The sequence below is a fragment of the Somniosus microcephalus genome, chromosome 16 (genome assembly GCF_052327205.1).
Source record: "Somniosus microcephalus isolate GS21.2 chromosome 16, FLI_Smic_1.0, whole genome shotgun sequence".
Classification (NCBI taxonomy): domain Eukaryota; kingdom Metazoa; phylum Chordata; class Chondrichthyes; order Squaliformes; family Somniosidae; genus Somniosus; species Somniosus microcephalus.
In genome coordinates, this window is record NC_141002.1 from 98,318,597 (window position 1) to 98,345,190 (window position 26,594).

General features: G+C 41.7%; 1 protein-coding gene across 5 annotated transcripts in view; it reads right to left on the minus strand.

The window, feature by feature from the left end:
* Positions 1 to 4,741: 4,741 nt before the first annotated feature.
* nap1l1 (nucleosome assembly protein 1-like 1) overlaps positions 4,742 to 26,594 on the minus strand; it is a 55,881-nt gene continuing 34,028 nt past the window's right edge. For 3 of the 5 annotated variants that reach the window (XM_086009531.1, XM_086009528.1, XM_086009532.1), the window contains 7 exons: positions 25,683 to 25,822; positions 21,315 to 21,460; positions 21,210 to 21,229; positions 19,791 to 19,913; positions 15,407 to 15,439; positions 15,161 to 15,211; positions 4,742 to 5,584 (listed from right to left, as the gene is read on the minus strand). In XM_086009531.1, the coding sequence (XP_085865657.1) occupies positions 5,546 to 5,584; positions 15,161 to 15,211; positions 15,407 to 15,439; positions 19,791 to 19,913; positions 21,210 to 21,229; positions 21,315 to 21,460; positions 25,683 to 25,822 (552 nt within the window). In that variant the 3' untranslated portion in view covers positions 4,742 to 5,545. Of the gene's footprint in view, positions 5,585 to 9,681; positions 9,720 to 15,160; positions 15,212 to 15,406; positions 15,440 to 19,790; positions 19,914 to 21,209; positions 21,230 to 21,314; positions 21,461 to 25,682; positions 25,823 to 26,594 lie in introns of all 5 variants that reach the window. The other 2 variants (XM_086009530.1, XM_086009529.1) reach the window with 2 other exon arrangements.

A 26,594-nucleotide genomic window follows, 5' to 3' on the forward strand; every position in this document is an offset into this window, starting at 1 on the left:
CAAGAGGTTTAGGGATTAGCGCCAAGTGCTTTATTTATAGCATCGGATGTGATGACACCAAGCTCCATAGCCAGCTGAGTAGGGTATTATTTGAAGGGACCATGGCCAATTAAGTGGATGTCTGAGAAACAGCACAGATTAACAAAAGAATGTGCACATTAGTCACATGAAACAAGCATACATCACAGTAGGCGTCAGCTAGCATAAGTGGAAAAGGGCCAAGGTACGATTTCACTTCATTTCCAGTAGTATCAATGTGGTACAGTCATCTTAACTCCTATTAGAAAGAACTGGATGAATAGAAATCCTAGGCTTAAAGCATACTTGGACCTAGAGCACAATATTTCTACGATGTTGAAAATATGGGCCAGCATCAGCCCTCAGTTAAATTTGGTGGGGGTGGGATCAATATCTAAGTTAGTTAGTTAGTAAGTTAGTGAAATGTTGGGGGTGGGGGAAGAAGGAAGAAAAATTTAATTGCATTACGCTTCAGAGTTAACATATCCTGAGTCATCCCTTCAGAGATTGAGTAGGAAGACTGCTAATTATACATGGTCTGTTGGAAGGGGTGGATTTGATAGAAGTATTTTTTTTTAAACATGATTCTCCTGCAAGGCAACATCCACAATGGGTCACTTTCAGAAATATGGATTGTGTGTGAGCTCGAACAGCTGAACGGCATCTTAAACAACCTCAACTTCATTCCCACTAGCAACAACTGATATGCCTACTTTTACTGGATAGCATTTGCACAGAAACCATTGCTCCTTACCCTGCAAATCTACAGATATAGCAGCCCAATTGTAATAAAAACATAGAAGATAGGAGCAGGAGTAGGCCATTCGGCCCCTCGAGCCTGCTCCGCCATTCAATGAGATCATGGCTGATCATCCAAATTCAGTACCGTCCCTGCCTTCTCCCCATATCCCTTGATCCCCTTAGTCTTAAGAAATATATCCAACTCCTCCTTGAATATATTTAATGAATTGGCCTCTACTGCCTTCTGTGGTAGCAAATTCCACAGGTTCACCACTCTCTGGGTGAAGAAATTCCTCATTTCTGTCCTAAATGGCTTACCCCTTATCCTTAGACTGTGACCCCTGGTTCTGGACTCCCTGACCACCGGGAACATCCTTCCTGCATCTAGTCTGTCCAGTCCTGTCAGAATTTTATAAGTTTCAATGAGATCCCCTCTCATTCTTCTAAACTCCAGCGAGTATAAGCCCAATCGACCCAATCTCTCCTCATACGTCATTCCTGCCATCCCAGGTATCAGCCTGGTGAATCTTCGCTGAACTCCTTCCATGGCAAGAACGTCCTTCCTCAGATAAGGCGACCAAAACTGCACACAATACTCAAGGTGTGGTCTCACCAAGGCCCTGTACAACTGCAGCAAGACATCCTTGTTCCTGTACTCAAACCCTCTCGCTATGAAGGCCAACATACCATTTGCCTTCTTAACCACCTGCATGCTTACCTTCAGCGACTGGTGCACAAGGACACCCAGGACTCGTTGCACTTCCTTCTCCCAATCTATTGCCATTCAGATAACAATCTGCTTTTCTGTTTTTGACACCAAAGTGAATAACCTCGCATTTATCCACGTTATATTGCATCTGCTATGCTTCTGCCCAATCACCCAACCTGTCCAAATCATCCTGGAGTTTCTTGGCATCCTCCTCACAGCACACATGCCCACCCAGCTTTGTGTCATCTGCAAACTTGGAGATATAATGACTTGTAATGACCTGACTGCTATTCCAAGCGGCTATGTCAAGGTCAATCCATGGCTTTGATGGGTGTGGTTGTGTCACACCATGCATTTACAACCCAGATTTCATATATATACAAATTAGAGGATTAGATCACTTCAGAAAAATCCTGCAAGGTGACATGTGTATGTGGGGGGGGGGGGGGGGGGGGGGGGGGAGAAAGGAGTTAGTTCCTTTTTTTGTCACCCCTCAATCTGCTGGCTCAGCATCAGTTTCCATATGCTTCTGTAAGCATCTTCAAGCTCAATGCAAAAAAAAGTGCTATATTAAAAAAATGCAGGTTGTTGCTATTCTTTATCTAAGCAATTAGTTTTGGGTTTCCTATTTAATTCTAATTGCATTAGAGATCCATCATTCTCACTAGAAATACTTAACTCCCAGAACTTTTAGTGCAAGGGGGTTGGAGTATAAAAGCAGGGAAGTCCTGCTACAACTGTACAGGGTATTGGTGAGATCGCACCTTGAGTACTGCGTAGAGTTTTGGTCTCATTTAAGGAAGGATATACTTGCATTGGAGGCAGTTCAGAGACGATTCACTAGGTTAATTCCAGAGATGAGGGGGTTGACTTACGAGGAAAGGTTGAGCAGGTTGGGCCTATATTCATTGGAATTTAGAAGAATGAGAGGGGATCTTATTGAAACATGAAAGATACCGAGGGGGCTCGACAGGGTAGATGCAGAGAGGATGTTTCCCCTCGTGGGGAAATCTAGAACTCTGATGCAGTTTCAGAATAAAGGGTCGCCCTTTTAGAAAAATGATGAGGAATTTCCTCCGAGGGTTGTAAATCTGTGGAATTCTCTGCCCGAGAGCGCTGTGGAGGCTGGGTCATTAAATACATTTAAGGTGGAGATAGACAGATTTTAGTAAGATAAGGGAGTGAAGGGTTATGGGGAGCAGGCAGGAAAGTGGCTTTAAGCCCAAGATCAGCCATGATCTTATTGAATGGCAGAGCAGGCTCGAGGGGCCAAGTGGCCTAATCCTGCTCCTATTTCTTATGCTCTTACTGAACTATCACTGTATAGGTAGGAGGGATCATATGCCTTCATCCAAATTTACAAAGTCTCATGAACATTGTTTGGACTTGAAGATTACATTTAGCTTTCTAGATAAATGCAGGTTTGCTTGTTCTTTACTTTTAACTTCAGTGTCTCTTTTAAAGCTATTTAACTTCAGTACACAACACAAACTATGGACATCAGTTAATGGAAGATCTGGAAGTCTTAAACTGGGAATAATTGCAGCAATGAATCAGCTGAAAGGAGCCATTGCAACTAAGTCAACAGTCACTTCAAAGTTAAATTTAATGAAACTTCAAAAATATCTTTAGAAAAAAAGTATCAAGACCAATAAATTGATCATGGTTGTGTTGAAGAGTGAATTGCTGTCAATAACTTTTTATATAGCACCTTTAACATAGTAAAACATCCCAAGGCGCTTCACAGGAGCGCAATCAGGCAAAAATTGACACCAAACCCAAGGAGGAGAAATGACGACAAGGTGGCCAAAAGCTTGGTTCTAAGCAGCGTCTTAAGGAGTAGTTTAGAATTCCAGAGCTTAAGGCTTAGACAGCAGAGCACAGCCGTCAATCGTGGAACAAAGGAAGTGGGGGATGCACAAGAAGCCAGAGTTGGAGGAATGCAAAGTTGAGGGGGTAGTGAGGAGCTTAGAGCTAGGGAAGGGCAAGGCCATGGATGGGTTTGAACACAAGGATAAGAATTTTTAAAATGAGGCATTGGTGGGCTGGGAGAAAATGTAGGTCAGTGAGCAGAGAAGTGATGGGTGAACAGGATGGTGCAAGTTGGGTACAGGCAGAATTTGAGAAGCTCAAGTTTATGAAGGTGGGAGGTCAGCCAGGAAAGCAGTGGAATAATAGTCTAGTGATAAATGGAGAGGATACGGAGTCAGAAGCTCAGCTCTGGGTCAAGTAGGACAGAGGTTGCAGTCTTGTTCAGCGCGAGGCTGTAACCAGGACGGGGGGGGGGATGAAATTGGTGGTTAGGGAAACGGAGTTTATAGCAGGGGCCGAGAACAATGGCTTCAGTCGCCCCGTTGCTTAATTGAAGGAAATGTCTGCTCATCAAAGGCTGGATGTCGGACAAGCAGTGTGACAACAGAGGGGTTGAGAGATGTGGTGGCGAGAGTCAGATATCAGCGGACATGTGGAACCTGAAGTCTCTAAAATGGAGTTCAACACCCAGAAGGAAGTCAGTCAGGCTTCGAGGACATGATGACCCATATAAATGCAAACTCAAAAAGGTAAGTGGGTCCTTCCCCGCCCCGAAACCGGCGACAGTCTATTTAATTGATCAATCTTTAAGAAAACCAAATGTTGCCTTCATTTTATCAAGACTTGCACTCCAAAATCATTGGATTAATGAACAAATCAAAATGAGCAGCTCAAGACTGTTATAAACTGCTTATAGATTTTTTTTTTTTTTTTTTTTAAATAAATTGAGTGAGCTTAAATTTAAGAGGACAGCAAAAGTCTCAAATCAAATCACTAAAATGTGATTCTCAACTTGGGGACAATGATGTTTTTGATGAATCTATGAACAGAGGAAATCTCAGAACTCAAATCGTGCACCCACATCGCAACACTTAAGATTTGAGAAAAGCTGACAACCAGATATACCAATACATTTGGTTCAATTGCGGTCTTCAATGAGTAGGACGATGGCATCCAAATAAGACTGTTGCTCCATTAATGGAGGGCAAGAATATCCACAAAAAGCAGGTAGGGGCAATTTTGTGCTCCCTTAGTCTCAGTGGATTGCTAGGTGTCAAAATGCATATGCAGTAAAAGTTAAAAATCAGCAAGCTGAAAGAGTATCTACTGAAAGTCAGGCCTGCAACCAAAGATGCAAGCGCTGCCCCCCAGGTCACAGTCCAATCAGCAGGACGTGCAATCATGCAATAGCAAGGTATAAAACACACCACACCAGTTGGAAGAAAGTTCAAGAAGAAAATCTGAAAATACTAGTTTTTATTCACACCCCTTTATGGTATGACCTTCAGGTGGCGGTTAAGCTTCCATGTTGTTCACAATCTCACATTAAAACAAAATGAACAAAAACCAGAGCATAATTAAGCAAACAATGTATGAACAGTACACATGGTTGGACATTTTGAAAACCTTCCATTAACTAATTCTGCAACTCCATACACAGAGCCAGCCACAAGTCTCAATGCGTGTCTCCCGGTAGGTAACTCACTGTAACTGCATGTTTACAGGAACACAAGTAATGAAGGCACAGCTAGTGTAAGCACAGACATGTTGCACAATTTTATTTCTATCATTTTGTATAAAGTCCACATTACACTCATCCAACTACAAAATGCATCTCTCCACCATTTGATATATTCAGACAACAGGGCTGAAGAAAGGGATAATTACTTTGGTTGATTGTTCTCCAGCGGAATATTTCTAAACAAATATTGGTCTCTGAATTTTGCCGTTCCTAAAAGCCTTCCATTGGTGCTGCCTCTAACACAAGAAATTATTCTGAAGAACCCAAATTCTGTAGCAGTGGGATGACAAATTGTGACTTTTAAAAACTCCATTCCATCAATAACCAATTAAAAAAAACAATGCAAGAGTAGCAACCATGTTCTGATCTGGCGGATTCAACGGTTCATGATTAACCAAAAAAATGTTAATTGAAATTTGTCCTACCAAGAAAATACAAAACATTATAAGGCTGTTAAGTAACTATTAGTTGTTTATAATAAGCCAGTACAGTGCAGTTGTTCCTCAAGGCCACATAAGCAGACTTCACTGCTGCTTGCACTCAGATGGTGGGTTTGGGTCCTTCTGTTAATAAAAAGAGAGAAGCGCATGAGAATTGGTCACAAGCATGCACAAACAGCCTGAAAAAGTAGTGCTGCAAATGCAAGCAACTTTTCCCTTTTTACATCAACTGATACTTTATGCCAAACTGCTTCAAGTGTCCATGTTGAATTGCAATTTGTAGATAGTCGCTCCAAAAACAATTACAGTACTGCTATCCAAAGAGGCCTATTTCAACATGGTGCTGCAATCCACCCCACTACCTGTTTTGGGGAAATCGAATCCTTGAAGGCAGGAGAATGTTACCCATCCTTGGTATTGTTGATTCTGATTCACTGAATAAAGTTATCTGCACACACAGTGAACAGGTTTTCCAAATAGGAGGAACATGGCCGGGGGGGGAAGAGAAAGAGAGACTTCAGTTTCACACCACAAAAGGAACTCAAGTATACATGGCCTTAGCCCAGGAAGCCACAGCAAATCATTTTGGAAGGTGAAAGGATAGAGCTAGTGGAGGTTCAGGTCAGAGAGGACAGAGGGATAAGTAGGGAAATCACTTGGTATGCAGAGACTGAACTACATTCAAAAGAATGTCATGTCATATCAGAAGTAGGTCATCAACAATTTTCATTTGTTCAAGTTCCACACACCTCCAACTAAGAAAGCAGAACTTGAATGCTTGATGGATAGCTATGACTGAGGCCAATTTTGAACAGGCAAATGGACTCGCCATTTTAAAGTCAGATCAAAGCAATAATGCTTTCTGAAACATGTAGATTTAAATCAGTGTATTAGCAACAAAACTAAATGTTTGAATCAACCCAAGGTGCAGTGCCAAAACAAGACCACATATATGCAGTGAGGCTTTGGGGAGAGCAGCTCACATTCCCCAGCCATGCACACTAACCTCCGACTTAGCTGGGAGTCTGGACAGCCATGAAGCTGATGACACTTCATTCTCTCTGGCTCAGCTCCAGCAGTTATACTGAAGACAGCAGACAAATTTTGGGTGGAAGTGTGGAACTCCAATCTTTAAGCCACATGCACCCAGATTTCTTGAGCATTCCTAATCTGGTCAACAGCTTCATCCAGGCTGGCACTACCAAAAGCACCTGTTACCACCCAGGGTTTTAGTAACTTTTAAAAAAAAGTTGAGCATAGCAAGCTCAAAATTCTACAGCAAAATCTGAAGATGGTACATATGCCAACTATAGACTGTTTCATGCTAATGTGCATGGTGTTCCCCCATAGTCCTTAGTGGTTTCACGATCTCCGATACAGCAGTCTCATTAAAAGCAACATGGGTAACTCCACCTCCATTAGCAGGAATGGAACAGGAGAAACAGAAGATAGAAGCAGGAGTCGGCCATTCGGCCCCTCGAGCCTGCGCCGCCATTTAATGAGATCATGGCTGATCATCCAAATTCAGTACCCTGTCCCTGCTTTCTCCCCATATCCCTTGATCCCTTTAGCCTTAAGAAATATATCTAACTCCTTCTTGAATATATTTAATGAATTGGCCTCAACTGCCTTGTGTGGTAGAGAATTTCACAGGTCCACCACTCTCTGGGTGAAGAAATTCCTCCTCATCTGTCCTAAATGGCTTACCCCTTATCCTTAGGCTGTGACCCCTGGTTCTGGATAAACAAAAGGCAGCTTGGGTAAACAAAGAAAAAAGTAAAATATCAAATGTGCCAGATGTCAGCTCATTACACTTTATTCCAATCTGAACCGCAGAGTGCGCTACTGCCTCAAAAATCTGCTGCTTGAAATTGGTCCAAACTGCAGTGGTTTGTTTGGAGCTCATCCAAACTCCTGTATCCTCCAAATCCCATTCACCCATGCTTGCTGACCTACACTGGCTCCTGGTCTGGCAATTCCTCAATTTTAAAGTTCTCATCCTTGTTTTCAAATGCCTCCATGCACTCCTCCAATTCTTGCCTCTTGCGTATCCGCGATGTCATCATTCCACTACTGGCGGCCATGCTTTCCGCTGGCTAGGCCCCAAGCTCAAATTCACTCTAAACCTCTCCACTCCTTAAAATCTGCATCTTCGACCAAGTTTTTGGTCATCTATCCCAATATCTCCTTATGCGGCTTGGTGTAAAATTTTGTTTGATAACGCTCCTGTGAAGCGCCTTGGGACGTTTTACTACGTTAAAGGCGCTATATAAATGCAAGTTGCTTAACTCTAAAGTATGTTTTCTTCCCACCAGTATCATCGACACTCAATTACTTTAAATATTGGCCCCATCCAGAGTTATATCCTACAAATTATCATGTCCTTGTTGACACAGGACAGGAACAAGGTGTCTTCTCATTGACATGTACCAATTCAATTAAGAAGCCACTGTAACCATGGGGTTCAAGTATTTCACCACCCTTGCAATCCATCTCCAAAGTTTGAAAGCCAAAATTAAAATGGTCACCATGCATCTCAGGAGTTTCAAATTATAGCTATTTCTTGAGGGGCAGGGAAGAGGGAAAAGGCATTCAGATCTCACTATACAGCTGGCAGATTCATCATCCAAACCAGTGAGATTGAGCCCATCAAGCTATTTAAGGCTGGGAATGGCAGTCAACAGGCCAAGAAATTGTTAATACAACAAAGAATCAAATGTACTGTATTCTTCGTTAAATCTGCCACCACGCGGTCCCTTCCTCGGCTGCCAAGATACCTGGTTGAACCTGTACAGCTTTCGCAAAACACTCCGGAAGCTTCTATATTTGGAAACCTGGGTAGGCTCCATGCTCACCCAGGAGTTTAATCTTTAACATTATAGGAAATTGATGCACTGTCACAGACCAAGACTTCAGAGGGGCCCCATGTCTGATGCACAATTCAGGAGGTTTTGATCTTTCTCCTCACCACCCCTCACCCCCAAAAACCCCTTCCCCAATGTAAAGCTACTCTGCCACAAGGTAGCTGTCCAGCAGCAGCACTATCCTACTTAATCCAGGATTCATTCGGATATTGGCTGCACAAGGTTACTGTTTACATTTAATCTGATGGGGACTGGTTTTGGCATGGAACCGAAGTTCTGCTTTGGTCTTATTTGCATTTCCTCAGTCATCACTGGGATTTTGGGGGGGGAGGCAAGATACTAGATTCAGTGGCCACTACAAATCTGTCTAGTGGGAAAATAACCATTAGCACTAAGGGATAATTGCCAAAACTGCTACCAGACTCAGCAACTCTCTCCCAAATACAAGTATACAGAATCTCCATATTAGGTGAACCTCAAGTATTAGTATCAATATACACAAAAACACTCAGTTTTGTTTGGGTAGAGAACAAACTTTGGGATTTTTAGCACCTGGTCTAACATGACTACTACAATGATCCCAAAGCAATAATGTAAGTGTAGAAACATAATAGCAGCAAGCATCCGGGAGACATGCCAGTGCTTTCCATTTACTGTGTTCTTAAATGGTACTCTCAAAATGGTTATTTTCTGGCATGGTCTGGAGGGTCGCAGTGTTTACAGATATGATTATACTTCTGCAGAAATCTGAACAGCAATTTGAATACCTTCCTACTCTTCAAACAATGCGGACAGGACTCCAGTCACAGAAGTTGCCTTTAAAACACCAGGGAGCAGTCTTCACTTTAGACTTTAGCTATACATGATGCAGGACCCCTGGGACATCAAGTGAATAATGAGGAGCTCGAGATGCTCATGCATGTGTTGGAGAATGTATGACTATAATAAAGCACTTGAGATAGTACTTTAAATAGAGCCAGTTTGTAAAAAATAAAACTAGCAACTCCTGAAACCACAAACCTAATCACTTTGCACCGCCAGTTAAATACTCAAATCTTCCAATTCCCAGACAGACATTCAAAATCACTTCCAGAAATAATTTGCACAGCACACACTACAAATGTTCAGGTGGATTTCAAACTTGGTTTACCAACCATTGTGTCTCACTGCAGTAATAACTCGATTAGTTTTGGAAAATAGCCGTACAAAAGCAGGAACCAGTCAAAACTTGGACAATTACTGCAGCAAGAGTCAGATTAAGATGCCACTCACTAATTAGTACTTGACAAAAGCAAAAGCATGTAGAAGTAGTTAGTGGAAGGAAAGTGTTATATAATAAAGATCAGCAAGCCTTACCTACCAGGGGTAGGGTTATTTCTAGCCATCATTTAAACCTAGTAAGGAAAAATTCAGAGAGCAGCTGACATGAAAGTACAAGACTTGAAGCCAGTTAAGATTTTGAAATTCCAAAAGGAATTAAAATAACTTATACATACCTAAATCTATGCATAATCTCAACTGTTAAAGCTAATCTCAATACCAAGGCAATTTGTCTTATACTGTAAATACATTTACTTGTGAAGTAGACATCTTAGTGCAAATAATATCTCAATTAAATTTGGACTTTAGAACATTATACCGTTCAAAATAAATTGTGCCCTCTATTAAAGAAGTTCATTTTACAGCAGAGTTAGGCAACATCGATTAGGTTAAATAAATATACCATTAGACGATACCCCATTCACCACCACCCCAATTGCTATCAATTTAAGAGTGGGGAAGAAAAAGAGAGAATTTGCATTTACATAGCTCCTTTCGTGACCTCAGGACATCCCAAAAAAACTTCATAGCTAATGAAGCACTTTTGAAGTGTAGTCACCGTTATGATATGGGCAAAACTGGCAGCCAAATAGAAATGGATAAACCAGAAATAATGTGGACCAATTTCAGGAAAAACTCTGGGAAGGGTTGTGTTGAATGCCCCCTAAAGCAACACTAACTCAGGAGGGTGTACATTATGCTCAACACCCTCCATAAGAGAGTTGTTTGGCCAATTGTTGGGGACCTGCATGAACACCACTTGCAAGTAATGTTTAATTCCACGCTGTAAAACATACCCTTTGAGAGAACAAATGTAAGAAGTCACAACACCAGGTTATAGTCCAACAGCTTTATTTGAAGTCACAAGCTTTCGGAGCGCTGCTCCTTCGTCAGGTGAAGTGGAGAGATGCATAAAGACACAGCTTATATAGTCAGAATAATGTCAGATGTTTACAGGTAATCTTTCTAACTGCCATTTATCACACCTCGGCAGAGATAATCACAGCAATCAAAGGTGTGAATGGTGTCCAAACAGGTCAGTCAGGAAAACATTACATCAAAGAACAATGAGGTGGGGTCACAAGGGGTCAAATGTTGCAGATGCTGGGGTCTGTGTGAAAAACAAAGACAAAACACATTTTTTTTTTTTGCTGGAAATCACAGCAGGCTGTCCACATGAACCGGGATCTTGGGTTCATGTCACACTACATGTAACCCCACCTGACGTAGGGTCATCCAGACTCGAGTCGTCGTTGGCTTGTTCTCTCTACAGATGCGGCTGGACCTGCTGTGATTTCCAGCAAAAAAAATGTTTGTCTGTTTTTTTGTTTTTCCACACAGACCCCAGCATCTGCAACATTTGACCCCTTGTGACCCCACCTCATTGTTCTTTGATGTAATGTTTCCCTGACTGACCTGTTTGGACACCATTCACACCTTTGATTGCTGTGATTATCTCTCTGCCGAGGTGTGATAAATGGCAGTTAGAAAGATTACCTGTAAACATCTGGCATTATTCTCTGACTATATAAGCTGTGTCTTTATGCATCTCTCCACTTCACCTGACGAAGGAGCAGCGCTCCGAAAGCTTGTGACTTCAAATAAAGCTGTTGGACTATAACCTGGTGTTGTGTGACTTCTTACATTTGTCCACTCTAGTCCAACTCCGGCATCTTCACACCTTTGAGAGAATGAAGCGACAAAAACCACAATGGATGTATTTTTAGAATACATCCAGGTTCAAGTACTATTGCAAAACTTTTGCATTATAAATCAATATAAAGCTCTCGTGGCTCAGTTAAGTTTCTCCAGTGAGCAGCAGAGCCAAACAGACCCAAGGAGTCCTAATTTTAATCCCGTCTGAAAAATTGTACAGCAGATTCAGATACATGCTGCAGTAATTGTACTGGTGATTTATCTTCTCCACTCCACAAAGCTTTGGCTTGCAAAGGCTCAATATCTGGACAACTACTTTCCAGAAAGCCCGGAGCCATTTGGCCCACTGAGCCCAGAACCCACTTGTTCCTGCCTGGTTGTACTGCCTCGTTTACCCCCAAACTAGTCCCATCTAGCTATAAATCTAACCCTTTTCCAAAAAGAATCTGGCCCATCACCAACTTACTGGAACAATTCCACTGAGAAACTCATTACCTTTACCAAAGGATGGTAATATCTTGTTAAAAACCTTTACCATTCATTCAGGACCAGAGCTAAAATCCCCAAACAGTCTCATTGATTCCCACATGCACAACCATGTATTGCCTGCTCCTTGTACTAAATTATCCACCCTCAATCTTACACCCACCAAAAAAAAGTCACACAAGGGAATCTATTAACCCCACCTCCCCAAGTTTACACCACTGCTTTTATCTCATTTCTCTAGACTGCAGTCTCAAATTCACTCTTCCCCTCTCTAGCATCACCAGTGTTATCCAGCACCTGGAACTGGTCCCTGCATAACTCCACTGATTCCACCCCAAATCACTATTTAGAACATTTAATTCTCTAGTTAACCCAAGTCTAGGACAGTCACTGATATGGAACTGTATTGCATAAGTTAAACAGCTGGATTTAATTAAGTCCTCAATTGAAACCCATTGATATTTATAGTTGTCTTCCATTTTAAGCCATTTGTTGACAAATGTCCAACAACCTCCAGCTTAGTAGGAATGAAGTGGAAACTACTGAGAATTCAAATCAAGTACAGTATGTACTAACTGGACACTGGAGATACGCTGCATTAGTTATTTGAGGCCGAGAGTTTCATGCTAACGTTAACTACGAAGTGTTTTGTAGAACAAAAAGTTATAGCTTCACTTTTGATAGGCGGTGTCTAGCTCAGCAAGGCATTAGGAGTAACTACTGGACCTGCAGGCCAGAGATGTGCAACGGGTGAAAAACCAAATGGGATGGATTCAATTTTCATCTGTGACAAAATACTGCATCACTATGTAACTGCCTGTGCACTAGTTAGAATTCCTGATCAGCTCGCATTTCTTTTGCTTTAAATTACGTTGTGCTGACTCCTGCAAACACTGATCTTAGAAATATGCAAGAATGGCAACAAGATTAGATTTTTTCCTGTCCAATAATGATTCGATTCTACATTAAATTAACTTTTAGATCGCCATGTACATGACCTCCACTCTGTTCACCGATTCACTTCATCTTTACCTTGATGCAGCAATCAAAATCTGGTTTATTTCAATTCCACGCCCCACACAAATTTAATCAATAGCCATCAGCTGTTCAACAACGGGTTAACAAACCTCGCCACAGATGCTGACTGACCAGAGTGTTCGATTTAAAACAGTTGCAGTTTTTTGGCCATCAACTCTGCCACCAAACATCAGTTGTCCTTTATCTAAACATTCTTAGCCTCACCATCTCTTCTGACCTCAAATGGAACTCAGTATCTCTAGTGCTAGAACTGCCTCTAAATAGTTTTCTCATCCATGCCAAGCACTCTCTTCCCCTCAATAACTCAAGCCTGTCCCAAGACTTAAATATTGCCAAAATCTCTCAAATACTTGAACCCGACAAGAAAAACATCAGACAGGAGATTAACCTCGTCTTTAGCTTCCAACCTCTCTCTGCTTTCCTTTCATCAGTGCTCCTGAGCTTTCCAGTAATCAAAACTGGAAGTAGATTTGTCCTACACATCCTTCCATCTTCTGAGAATCAGAACGCTACAGCAGAGGCTATTCGGCCCATCGTGCCTGTACTGGCTCTTTGAAAGAGCTATCCAATTAGCACCACTCCCCTGCTCCTTCCCCATAAACCTGCAAATGTGTCCCCTTCAAGTATTTATCAAATTCCCTTTTGAAAATGATTGAATCTGCTTCCACCACACTTTCAGGAAGTGCATTCCCAATCACAGTATAGCGAGTAATCTGGGTCAGAGGGTATTGGGTTTGATTCCCATACTGTGGTATTTGTTCTTTTCCAGGACACCAATTTAAATGCTGCATTTGGCCTCAGCACCCTTGTGCTAGAGAGGTGCAGTGCATGACGGTATAGATTGTTAACATACACTGTGTGCTCACACGTCAAAAATGGCCACTGGGATTGGTACTGGAGGGCTGCCAACACACACCCCTCTTTCTGGCACAGGCACAATGGGCTGAATGGCTTCCTTCTGTGCTGTATTATTCTATGTTCCTTCTGTGCTGTATTATTCTATGTTCCTTCTGTGCTGTATTATTCTATGTTCCTTCTGTGCTGTATTATTCTATGTTCCTTCTGTGCTGTATTATTCTATGTTCCTTCTGTGCTGTATTATTCTATGTTCCTTCTGTGCTGTATTATTCTATGTTCCTTCTGTGCTGTATTATTCTATGTTCCTTCTGTGCTGTATTATTCTATGTTCCTTCTGTGCTGTATTATTCTATGTTCCTTCTGTGCTGTATTATTCTATGTTCCTTCTGTGCTGTATTATTCTATGTTCCTTCTGTGCTGTATTATTCTATGTTCCTTCTGTGCTGTATTATTCTATGTTCCTTCTGTGCTGTATTATTCTATGTTCCTTCTGTGCTGTATTATTCTATGTTCCTTCTGTGCTGTATTATTCTATGTTCAGCGCTTAGAAAAACAAATTGCACTCCACTGCATTAATTTACAACATATATAAACACCAAGACAGAACTGTGCAGTTTAGTAGCTCGATCAAGGCAATTGCTTTTACATAGTCAGGCCATCTTGAAGCACTGCAGCACCAAAATTCCTCCAATATAAGGAATTATCTACTACAAGAACATTTTGCGTCATTCGTGGAGTGTATCCTCGCTGTACACAAGTCGTGCCCAGTCCGTACCTCAACTACCTTAACCATCAGATGTTGCTTACATGCAACAAAATGGGGAAGGGGCAAAAAACCAAGGACAGATCACCCCAAGGAGTGCACGTTTCTTAAAGCTCTTGCGCAATTACTTGAGGACTAAACAAAAAAAAAAACCCTCTACATTCTAATCTTGCCATTTGTAGAAAAGATTCCCGATTAGATGGAACTGTAACTGACTCATTAAATTCTTCAATACAGATATTTAAGATTAGAGGTGCATTTTTCACTGTAACCTTTCCCCAGAATTTGAGTCTCAGTTCAATATATTCGGCTTTTCCCTCATCTTTCGTGCACAATGAAATCAGGTTTGACCACTGCAAAACTACACAGAAAATGGCATCCTTTGAGCTGCTTACCAGGTAAAACTCAGTGGAATTTAAGCTGCAGGAGTTTGCAAAGTGTTCTGCTGGAGTTAATACTGCTCACAATAGGTTTAAAATGCCAACACCTCCCCACACTATTTTAACTGGATGAAGATGACTTGAGAAAATGGTCGTGTGTGTAATTGAGACAATCCCAAAGGAGATTATAGGAGTGGATAAAATAGTTTGAGATAATGTTGACCTGCACAAATACAGTGCACATTATACATGTTGAAAATGGGCTTTATATGGCACTAGCATTTTTCCTACAATAGTAAACATTTTTTTCTGGAAAGTAAACTCAAATTCCCACCTTGGGGTCATAATCTGGGTCATTTTCTTCATCTGCTTCTTCCTCCCCTTCCTGTTTAAAATTAAAAAAAGAGACAATGAAGGTGGTCAAATTTTTCCCCATCAAGGTCACAGCGACCATCCAAGAGGATTAACACAATAAGAACTTTAGCAGAGTGTACATGAACATACTGTGACCAGGACCAACACATTCATAACATTAATTTTTTCCACGCACTTGTCCCATTATAAATGAAAATAAGAGTACCTCATCATCTGCCTCTTCACCCTCTTCATCATACTGTATTGAGAAAAACAGAAATAATCAGGCTGAGTTTTGCAAACCATATCCCATAAGTCAATACGAGAAGCGCTTGCCAAAGCCAGTATTGTGCATACTTTCAAGCCAGAGTTGTATAACTCAAAGTTCGATTTCATAAGCCTTATTCTAACCCTCACCATCCAGCACTGACTCCTTTGCACCAAGTTTAATTGTTGAACAGAGTTTTAAAAGTTCAATAGCAAGCCTTTTAAAAGCTTGAGCATAAGCAAGATACAATGGACCCTTTTTAGTAAGAACATAAGAAATAGGAGCAGGCCATACGGCCCTTCGGGCCTGCTCCGCCATTCAATAGGATCATGGCTGATCTGAATCTAGACTCGCGTCCACTTCCCTGCCCTCTCCCCGTAACCCCTAATTCCCTTATCTGCTAGGAAAATGTCTATCTCCATTTTAAATTTATTTAATGTTGCAGCTTCCACAGCTCTCTGGGGTAACAAATTCCATAGATTTACTACCCTCAGTAAAGAAGTTTCTCCTCATCTCAGTTTTGAAAGGGCAGCCCCTTATTCTAAGATTATGCCCCCTAGTTCTAGTCTCACCCATCAGTGGAAACATCCTCACCGCATCCACCCCCCTCACAATCTTATGTTTCGATAAGATCGCCTTTCATTCTTCTGAACTCCAATGAGTAGAGTCCCAACCTACTCAACCTTTCCTCATACGGCAACCCCCTCATCTCTGGAATCAACTGAGTGAACCTTCTCTGAACCGCCTCGAGAGCAAGTATATCTTTTCTTAAATATGGAAACCAAAACTGCACGCAGTATTCCAGGTGTGGCCTCACCAATACCCTGTATATAACTGCAGCAAGGCTTCCCTGTTTTTATACTCCATCCCCCTTGCAATAAAAGCCAAGATTCCATTGGCCTTCCTGATCACCTGCATACTAACTTTTTGTGTTTCATGCACCAGGACCCCCAGATCCCTTTGTACTGTAGCAGTTTCTCTCCATTTAGATAATAACTTTCTCTTTGATTTTTTCTGCCAAAGTGCATAACCTCACACTTTCCAACATTATATTCCATCTGCCAAATCTCCGCCCACTCACTTAGCCTGTCTATGACCTTTTGCAGGTTTTTTATGTCCTCCTCACTCACTGCTTTCCCTCCAATCTTTGTATCGTCGGCAAGCTTGGATATGTTGCACTCGGTCCCTTCCTCCAAATCGTTAATATAGATTGTAAAGAGTTGGGGTCCCAGCACTGACCCCTGCGGAACACCACTAGTTACGGATTGCCAGCCCGAGAACGAACCATTTATCCCAACTCTGTTTTCTGTTAGATAGCCAATCTTCCACCCATGCCAGTATATTACCCCCAATCCTGTGATTTTTTTTATCTTGATCAGTAATCTTGTGTGGAACCTTGTCAAATGCCTTTTGGAAGTCCAAATACACTACATCCACTGGTTCCCCATTATCCACCCTGTAGGTTATATCCTCAAAGAATTCGAGCAAATTTGTCAAACATGACTTCCCCTTCGTAAAACCATGCTGACTCTGTCCTATTAAATTATGTTTATCCAAATGCTCTGTTACTGTTTCCTTAATAATGGACTCCAACATTTTGCCAACCACAGATGTTAGGCTAACTGGTCTATAGTTTCCAGCTTTTTGTCTACTTCCCTTCTTAAATAAGGGTGTTACATTAGCAGTTTTCCAATCTGCCGGGACCTTTCCGGAGTCCAGGGAGTTCTGGAAAATGATCACCAATGCATCCACAATCCCTACCGCCACTTCTCTCAAGACCCTAGGATGTAGGCCATCAGATCCGGGGGATTTATCCGCCTTAAGTCCCATTATTTTACGGAGTACCATCTCCTTAGTGATTTTAATCGTGTTTAGCTCCTCTCTCCTTCCCCACCCCCCCCCAGCATTGCCTCCCGTTTGCCCAGTGTTGGATATTTTTAGTGTCCTCTACTGTAAAGACTGATACAAAATATTTGTTTAGCGTCTTTGCCATCTCCATGTTCCCCACCACTAGTTTCCTGGTCCCATCCTCTAAGGGACCAACATTCACTTTAGCCCTCCCTTTTTCTTTTTATATAGCTGTAGAAACTCTTGCTATCTGTTTATATTTTTTTGCTAGTTTACTTTCATAATCTATCTTCCCTTTCTTAATTAATCTTTTAATTATTGTTTGCTGGCTTTTAAATGCTTCCCAATCTTCTATCCTCCCACTAGATTTGGCTACTTTATATGCCCTTGTTTTCAGTCGAATACTATTCTTTATTACTTTACTAAGCCACGGATGGCTGTCTCTTTTACTCCCCTTTTTCCTCAGTGGAATATATTTATCTTGAAAGGTGCGAAATATCTCCTTGAATGTAGACCACTGCTCTTGTACCGTCTTACACTTTAATCTGTTTTCCCAGTCCACTTTAGTCAATTCTACTCTCATACCTTCATAGTCTCCTTTATTTAAGTTTAGTACGCTGGTTTGAGATCCAACTCTCACCCTCAAACTGAATTTGGAATTCAACCATATTATGGTCACTCATTCCAAGGGGATCCTTTACTAGGACATTTTTTATTAATCCTGTCTCATTACGCAGGACCAGATCTAAGATTGCCTGCCCCCTGGTTGGTTCAGTTACATACTGCTCAAGGAACCCGTCCCTAATACACTATGAACTCTTCCTCAATGCTGCCATGCCGAATTTGATTAGGCTATTGCCTATCCAATTATCCTCTTGATCAAGCACGAGAACAGCAGCACTGTAGCAAGTGTTAAGATTCCCATTAATGAAGTAGCCTCAGACAATATGCCTGCTTCCTAGTAGAAAAAAATTGAGTCTGAGGTGATCACATAAAACTTTCTTCTAGACAGTCAGCATTCCTCTTCAAGCAGGATTACGCAGCTTACTTTAAAGCCTTTTAAACATCAGTTTTACCTCCCGTTAACTTGTCAAATATTTAACTACAGACAACTTAGGATTCAATAGGAATAACCAGTTAAATAAAAAAAAATTGTAAACAGGCTTGCTAACATCAACATACATATTCCTTCTATAGAAAGCAACATGAATGAAGCGCAGTCAGTTCCCACTAATGTTAATAGAAATTACTTGTCTAAATAAAAGGGGGCACAGTTTTTTGTAGCTGAATACAATAATCAAGAACTCAAAAAATCACATTACAATGATTAGCTCAGTGCATCAGTCATGATACATTATTGACAGACAATTCAAGCAAGTACACATTGCAGATGTAGTAGGTAATAAGATCGCATGGTATGCAGTGGGATTTTTTTTTGGGGGGGGGGGGGGGGGTCCCATTTTCTCTGATGGATTAGTTTTATTGGCATCTTCCAGTTCTTTGCCATTCTTCCACATAATATTTCAGACTATTTAACCATAAAAAGGAGACAGAAAGAGGAAGGGGGCATTACAAATGAGCTTAAACTTGTGAGCGCAACCATCCAATGTTCCAACAAAGAATCATTGGGCAATCAGGAGCTGGAACTGTGGGCTATTCCATACTTCCGAGACTGCACTCCTGCCATAAGAGCTAGTAGAACTTGGCTATGATGGCAACAGTGATTATACAATTTTAAAAATCATCCTTGGATGTGGGCGTTGCTGACATCAGCAGCATTTATTGCCCATCCCTAGTTACCAGAGGTGTTGGAGTTTGTAGAGGTTTGATACAATTGAGCAGCCTGTCACACACCCTAGTGGGCAGTTAAGAGTCAGCCACATTGACGTGTGACTGGAATCACAATTATTCATATTCAACGGAAGCAGCTATTTTTAATTACCAAGGGATCAACTAAAACAAGAACAAAGCTTTCACTAGTCTGCCTCTTTCAAGTCCCTGCTTGTTGAATGGTGGTAGATGTTTGTTAAGTAAATATACGTGCAACGTACTTCCTGTATTGCGTGCAAGGTGCTTTTTACTAAAATTGGTGCATGTGGCTAAAATGGTGTCACCATAGCCCCACCTGTGGCTCATCAGCAATTTCTACTGGGCACTGTTAGTTAATCTGACACTTTCCCCATCAGCTTTTAACACCCAGAATTTACTATTCTGTGGAATGTGACCATTTCCAAATATAGTGGATGATCTACAGAAGTGCTTCAAATTTTTCCTTCAATATGCTCACTTTCCTGAGCTCCCAAGAGCTGGAACCAATGATCCCTCAATTTTTTGGGGGGGAATGCGGCCCCTTTAAACTTCCGCTCATGCGCGGTTTTCTGGTAAGCGGCCTGTGCGGGAGCTTCAGACAGCAGCGCAGCTGAACACTGGTTGGGACGGTACCAAAACAGCAGCATGTAGCACCACTTCTACCTAAATTCATCAAAGGGCTTACATCATCGTCGTCGTCTTCAATAGCTTCTCCTGTGAAGTACAACACTGCCCGTGGAACTATGCGTTCATGCAAAAAGTGACCAATTTCAAAGTCAGCAGCGAGTATCGCCTCGGAATCTTCATCCTGCAACAAGTGAAATTTAATGCCTCAAAAGATCTAGCAGTGCTTTAATCTAAAGGCAAAGCAAATACAAGGCATCAACAAGTTTGGTTAATGGAGCTAGCTAATGTTAACCTTGATAGAGTTTAAACTGCTACATGTGGGCCATCTTAAACATAAAGAGGAGTAGGTTATTCAGCCCTTCGCGCCTGCTCTGCCATTCAGTAAGATCAAAGCTGATCTTCTATCTCAACTCCACCTTCCCGCACTATTAAACCAGGTCAGGTGAACTTCTCCCTCAACCCCACCCTGGTGTGCACGGTCTCATTCTGAGCCATTACCCCAACTTCTCAGATGCAACAGCATGGCGACCCCTTGTAACAACTTCACCGAGTCATACACTAGGAATAAGCCCACTATTCGAAGATCACTCCAAGAGTTCCAAATAACTAACGCAGACTGTGGATTAGAAAACTTTAAAAAAAGCAATTTGAACTTGTCCCCAATACAATAGACTAGCCATCAGTAAATCCTGATGGACAGCAGGGAGAGAGCTCACTTGACCAGTCATACTACATATTTAAACTTTTCTGGCCAATTTCTGCCCTCCCTTTCACTTGAAGGCATCACCTTCCCCCCCCCCCTTGCTGGAACAGTCCTCATTCACACCAAGCATCTTGTAGCACCTGGCCCAAATGTCCTTGTGTGTGCAGAGCTGGACAATGAGCTGTGAAGCTTTTCGACCAATGCAGGGCAGTGCATCACAGTTGAAGCCCATGCCTGTGGTTACCAGACGTTCACTTAAACCCTTTCTATCAGGGGTCACTGGGCAACCATCAGGAGTTTGAAACCGTGCCCAATTTTGCCCTCCCTAGCTCAAAGACAGAGACCAAATATAGCATCCAAACTGCCGCCTTGGCTGCGAGGTGCGAACTCAGGTGTAGGCCAGGAATCAATTCTGGGACACTCGTCCGCATGGCTCAGTTAAACGATAAGTTTGCCAATCAGGTTTTTGGAAAAGGACATCATCTCTGGGTGATTTCCTAGAGATTATGGCAATGTCTTATTTGTATGCCAAGGGCTCACAAATACAGAATCAAACTTCCCACTGCTGCTTAACTGATTTTACATGCCTTTAGACATCAATAGCCAATATTGTTGGCCAGTAACCGACTTGCCCCATGTAACTGAACGCTAATTTAGCAATCAAGAAATCTGCATTTAATGGAAGAATATATATAGCATTGTTTAAAAAAAAACTTAAGTCACAGTATGGTGAAGAAACTAAAGATTGCAAACATGCTAGCTCAGTCAACTTACCAGCTCTCCATTCTCCGGAACTGCAAGAGGAAAAGAGAGTGTAAATTAGAAAATTGACAAAGTCGTCCAAGATGTTCAAATCAGATCAACTCTGTTCACACCCACCTTCAGGAGGACAAAAAAAATTGAAGAAAGAGTCGTTTGGTACGGTTTTTGTCACGGTCCGAACAGTGCCTCGACCCTTGTGCTTCTGCTTCTTTTTAATGGTTTTCAACGTGATGTTCTTGCCCTTCTTCCAGTCAATCTGGCACCTGTATTGGGAGTTCCAGAGTGTGTGTGTTAACATTCACCATGTCTAGATGAGCATTGCAGCCATAACTTGCATTTATAGAACGCTTTAACCTAGTAAAATGTCCCAGGGCGCTTCACAAGAACGTTATAAAACAAAATTTGACACTGAGCCACATAAGATATTAGGGCAGATGACCAAAAGCTTGGTCAAAGTGGTGGGTTTTAAGGAGCGTCTTAAAAAGGAGGCAGCACAGAGAGATTTAGGGAGGGCATTCCAGAGCTTTGGGCCTTGGCAGCTGAAGGCTGACTGAGCGCTTAAAATCAGGAATGCTCAAGAGGCCAGAATTGGCAGAAGCACAGTGTGTTTTTTTGGGCGGGCGGCACGGTGGGCCTGGAGGAGATTACAGAAATAGGGAGGAATGAGGCCATGGAGGGATTTGAAAACAAGGATGAGAATTTTAAAAAATCGAGGTGTTGCTTAACCGGGAACCAACATACTTCAGCGAGAACAGGGGTGATGGGTAAACGGGGCTTGGTGCCAGTTAGGACACGGGCAGCAGAATTTTGGATGACCTCAAGTTTATGGAGGGTAGAACTCGGGAAGCCGGCGGGAGTGCGTTGGAATAGTCAAGTCTAGAGGTAACAAAGACATGGATGAGGGTTTCAGCAGCAGATGATCTGAAGCAGGTTGCTCCGTGGCAAACATTTTGCATTTCTTGCTACAAGTTCAAATATCTATTCATAATTCACCTCCTTTAGAGGATCTATTTTACACCAGTGATGGGATGCAATTCAAATAGCTACTGGACAAAGTGACTCCATGCTTCCATTAAAGAATTTATTCTACATTACCCTACAACATTGTAATTATGGAGAACTTAAAAGCATTTTAAAATGTTCCTAAAAGTTCAAATTTTTTTTTTTTTTTTTTTTTTTTTATAAAGGAAAATTCTTCCTCCATGCCATGAACCATAGGTTGCAATTTTCCAGAAAGCACAGATATAACCAATACATCGACTGAACTAATCGCATGCGTTGGAAGGGAATTATTACTCTTGCACCAAAGTAAATGAAGTTTTGTTTGATTTCACTGCAAATGGTTTCCTAATTCAGACTGCCTGTCTGCAGCGCATCCAAGTAAAAGATTTGCAGTCGGAAAACCTATAACCAAGATTTGAATGAGAAAACAGGTCTGCTAGCAACAATGCGAAGAAGATTTAACCGGATTTTATTTATAGCAGGGTGGAAAAAGATGACCTACTCATGCAGGACATGGGTTTACTTTTTTTTTTTTTTATATAAGATGTGGTAACTCAATACAGACACTTGCAGCACACCTTCCATTGCATGGAGTGTTTATGAGCAATGTCCCCTTGTAATTTTATTTTCCCATGTGCAGACCCTTTAACTGGCTGCATGGCCCATTCAAATCTTGGCGTATGCTCAGTTATTCACATTGAAAAGTTTGCGAGCGGCCTGCATGGGACGTTGTTGACTAGATTTATTAAAAAAGTGATTTCATTCATTTTCACAAATTCCCAGCGGTGGATCTCTGAAGTGATTTCCCCATGAACTGCCATATCCCCCACGCCTCCAATTCCCCATCATTTTTCCTGCCACAAATATCAAGCCGCAATGAACAGTATGCAGTTAACGTCATGCTGATGTCACTCATGTGATTCCCACACACGTCTGCCTGATTTGCTGCAGAAAAGATGAGATTTGCAATTAGCGTGTGCATTTTTTTTTTTTTTTTTAATTTGGAAGAAATGCATTCGTTGTGTAGGTGACGAGGGGCAGAAAAAGCAGAGCAGTGGCAGAGGTGCCAGTGCACAAGGTGGACATTGAAGTGAGAAACCTCTCAAGGCAGGGGAGGAACATGCAGCAGAACATCTATGAGGATATAGAATGCAAAATATGGTAACAACTCGCTTCGCATAGCCAAGGACCCTGTCAATCTAAAATGGAGGATCCTGTCAGCATAAAATGGTGGTGAAATGTCGACATCGCTGAGTCACTTGCATATTGTAAGAAATGATCATGTTAAGTCAAGAAACTGTGAAGGCAGCAGGAAGTAAAATAAAAGAAGCTAAACTGATCTGTGGCTGCTAATATGGCTAGCACCCACGATGTCACACCTTGCTGGTGGAAACAGTGTAGGGCGGAGTGCAGAGGTTATACAGACAATAGGCGATCAGAAAACACATTACCATGATTGCAAACGCATTACCATAATGATTAGGTGATCATGAAACCATTACCAGGATATTTACTTAACTATAAACCATTCAGTGAAATGTGACTTTTGTTTCATACTGCCAGACCAGGAAATCAAATTAAATGTATACGTGTACAGCTCGGGATTGGTGCAGACTGTATGATGTGTTAATGTCTTCTCAAATGCAAGTAGAATAATGTGGCACACTGTATGAAAGATTGCTTGCTCTGGTTTAACCTGTCTGACTCTTCTGGAGTCAGGACTGTGCTGTATCAGAGTAAGTCTCCCGGGATGACGGAATAAAAACTGTTGAACTCAACCAGTATTCAACTCTGTTTGTACTGAACCAGATTGAGGACCAAAAGAATCCGTTTCAACATCTATGCTGCAAATGTTGTACAGAATGAATGATGTTTCAGGCAGATTGCACAAAGGAACATTAGAACAGCCAAGGGGAACAGAAGGTTCAGAGATGCCAAAAACCTCGAGAGCAGGGGGTGGGCGATACTCTGGATGCAGCATTCACATGCATTTGTTAGAACAGGATCAGCAGGACATGCAACAGAATTCACCCATGCCAGCCAATTAAGCCTCACTGATGGGCTGCCTGGCAAGATTTCAGGTGAACAAACTATGGCAATGATAGTTTAGTAACTGCTGAGTATGCTTGCCAAAGCCTTTGGAACTGCGACTAAGGCCCAATAAAAATGACATCCATGAACTGTAAAAAAATAAAATAAAATCACGGGGAGAATCCCCGGTTTTTAAAAAATTGGCAGTAAAAACAATTTTAATGATCCTTAGATGTTGAGCAAGCAGCAACTTGTTAGCTCTCCACCAAAAAGGAGGCTAGTGAGTGTTAAGGAACCAGACAATATATTTTATACACATACAGGAATGAATGATCCCTACTAAACTACTCAACAGAACTACTGGCCTTAGTTCCTCTCCCTCCTCCCTTTCTGGGAGGAACTGACTGGTTCCCACTTGGCAACTGCTCACAAAGCCAAGTCCCTAGTGTCCCATCACGGTGATGCAGTTTATTGGAAGCGTTCCAGAACGTGATGCTAAAGCAAGACAGCTTGGATTGCAGCCCTCGACAGCAAATGAGCAGTAGAGCGTGTCCTAGATGGGTTTTCCCCTGTGGAATAACGGAATTCTTATCTGAACTGCAGGGGGAACCAAGGAATAATTGGTTTCTGACAATGCTTAAACCGGTTTGCTGATTTATGAAGTGGTTATAATGCATTGAGCAGCACCTACTGCAAACCATTCAGCTTGGAATCTGAACCCTGCTGGATAGGTCACAGGTACATTGAAGGTCAATGACAGTACGCCAGCCTCTGATGGGCATCGACGATCCATACAGCCCTCGGCATTAAGATCGGAAGCAGGTTTCTGCTCGTATTGCTTGCCCTCTATTTCTACCAGAGACGATTAGCTAGTTTAAAGTGCTGCTTAAAGACCACAGTTGGGAGCAACGTCCCCTCATTTCCCCCCCAAAGCGCCAGCTCTTTAACTGACTGGGCAGCACATTTAAATTACTACACATGCTCAGTTTCCCCCCCCATACACAAGCCAGTAAACGGCCTGCGCGGGACCTCAACACCGCTGTGCGCAACGGGAACACTGGTTGGGAGTAGTGTGCGCAGTTTTGGGCTCTATGCTATAGAAAAGATGTTGAGGCAACAGGGAGGTATGGTGCACGCTCACTAAGAAATACAAATATCTAAGAAATATTTGAAAAATTAGGACTTTTTTTGTTCAACGGAAGAGATTACAAGGCTGTTTTATAGGCAGTATGTAAAGGGTTGGGACAGAGGAGATAAGAACGGTGTTTTTGTTGATTAAAGGATCTTGAGCAAAGGTGCACAGATACATGATCGAATGAGATAGATTTAGGTCAGAGGAGAAACTTTTTTTTATATAAAAGATTTACCATCTTAAAAATTGTTTGTTAAGCTTAAGTGTTTCACACACGTTAGAGTGCTTCTGTTAATGTTTTACACAAATTGGATGCTTACCCTGTGCATCCCATAATTTCTGGCCCATCAAATGAAAAAGGGTCCGACTCATCAGGCTCTGACCTCATCTTGTACGTCTTTGTCACTATTTCATTTGTAAAATACTCATTTGGCTCGAACTTAAACTCCAGAGTAAAACTCTAAACCAAAAAAAAATGCAGTAAGACAAAGAACATCAATATACATTTAAGTGGAAATGTATGTTTTTTTTTATAAAAGTTCAACCAAAGTATTCTTTCACACAGCCAAATGTTCTTGCCCTCAAGACAATGCAAATTTGAAAAATACCTCATGCTTACCATTTTGCATATCTATGGAATTATCAAGTGTAATCAAAGGCACATTGCAACACTGCAAGCTGCTTATTGAAAGTTAGCACGGTTAGCATGGAGCAGCTTTGAAGAATTTTAAGAATTCTCTAAGCAAACATTCCCTAATATAACTCAAGAGCACAATATTTAATGGTTCAGGGCTTTAGAAAGTGATAAAAATTCCTGAATGTGTAGGTGCTAAAATTTAACAGCTTTGAGATTGCTTAAAAACAAACATTCTGGGACACCTTAGAGCTATTGCTCATTGATTACTGAATGAACTGACTCATAACTGGCACAAGGAGGCACCTATTACCATGGAAATTAATTTGTCACAGGGCTGAAATTTTGTGAAAGATCTGTGCTGTTCCATTGAAATACACTGCAATGAACCATAACCAGCCATAGTACTGAACCAGTAATACAATCAGCTGTTGCTTCAGCGATCGACAGGCTAAATCTGGGCAACAGATGCATTGGCCTTTCCTAAAAGAATTATGGTTTGCTTTCTTCAACTGTTGTCACGGTTACTTTCATGTCAACCTGATGGATTCAACCAGTTGATTACAAAGGATCATGAAATAACTGGAGGCAAGGATTT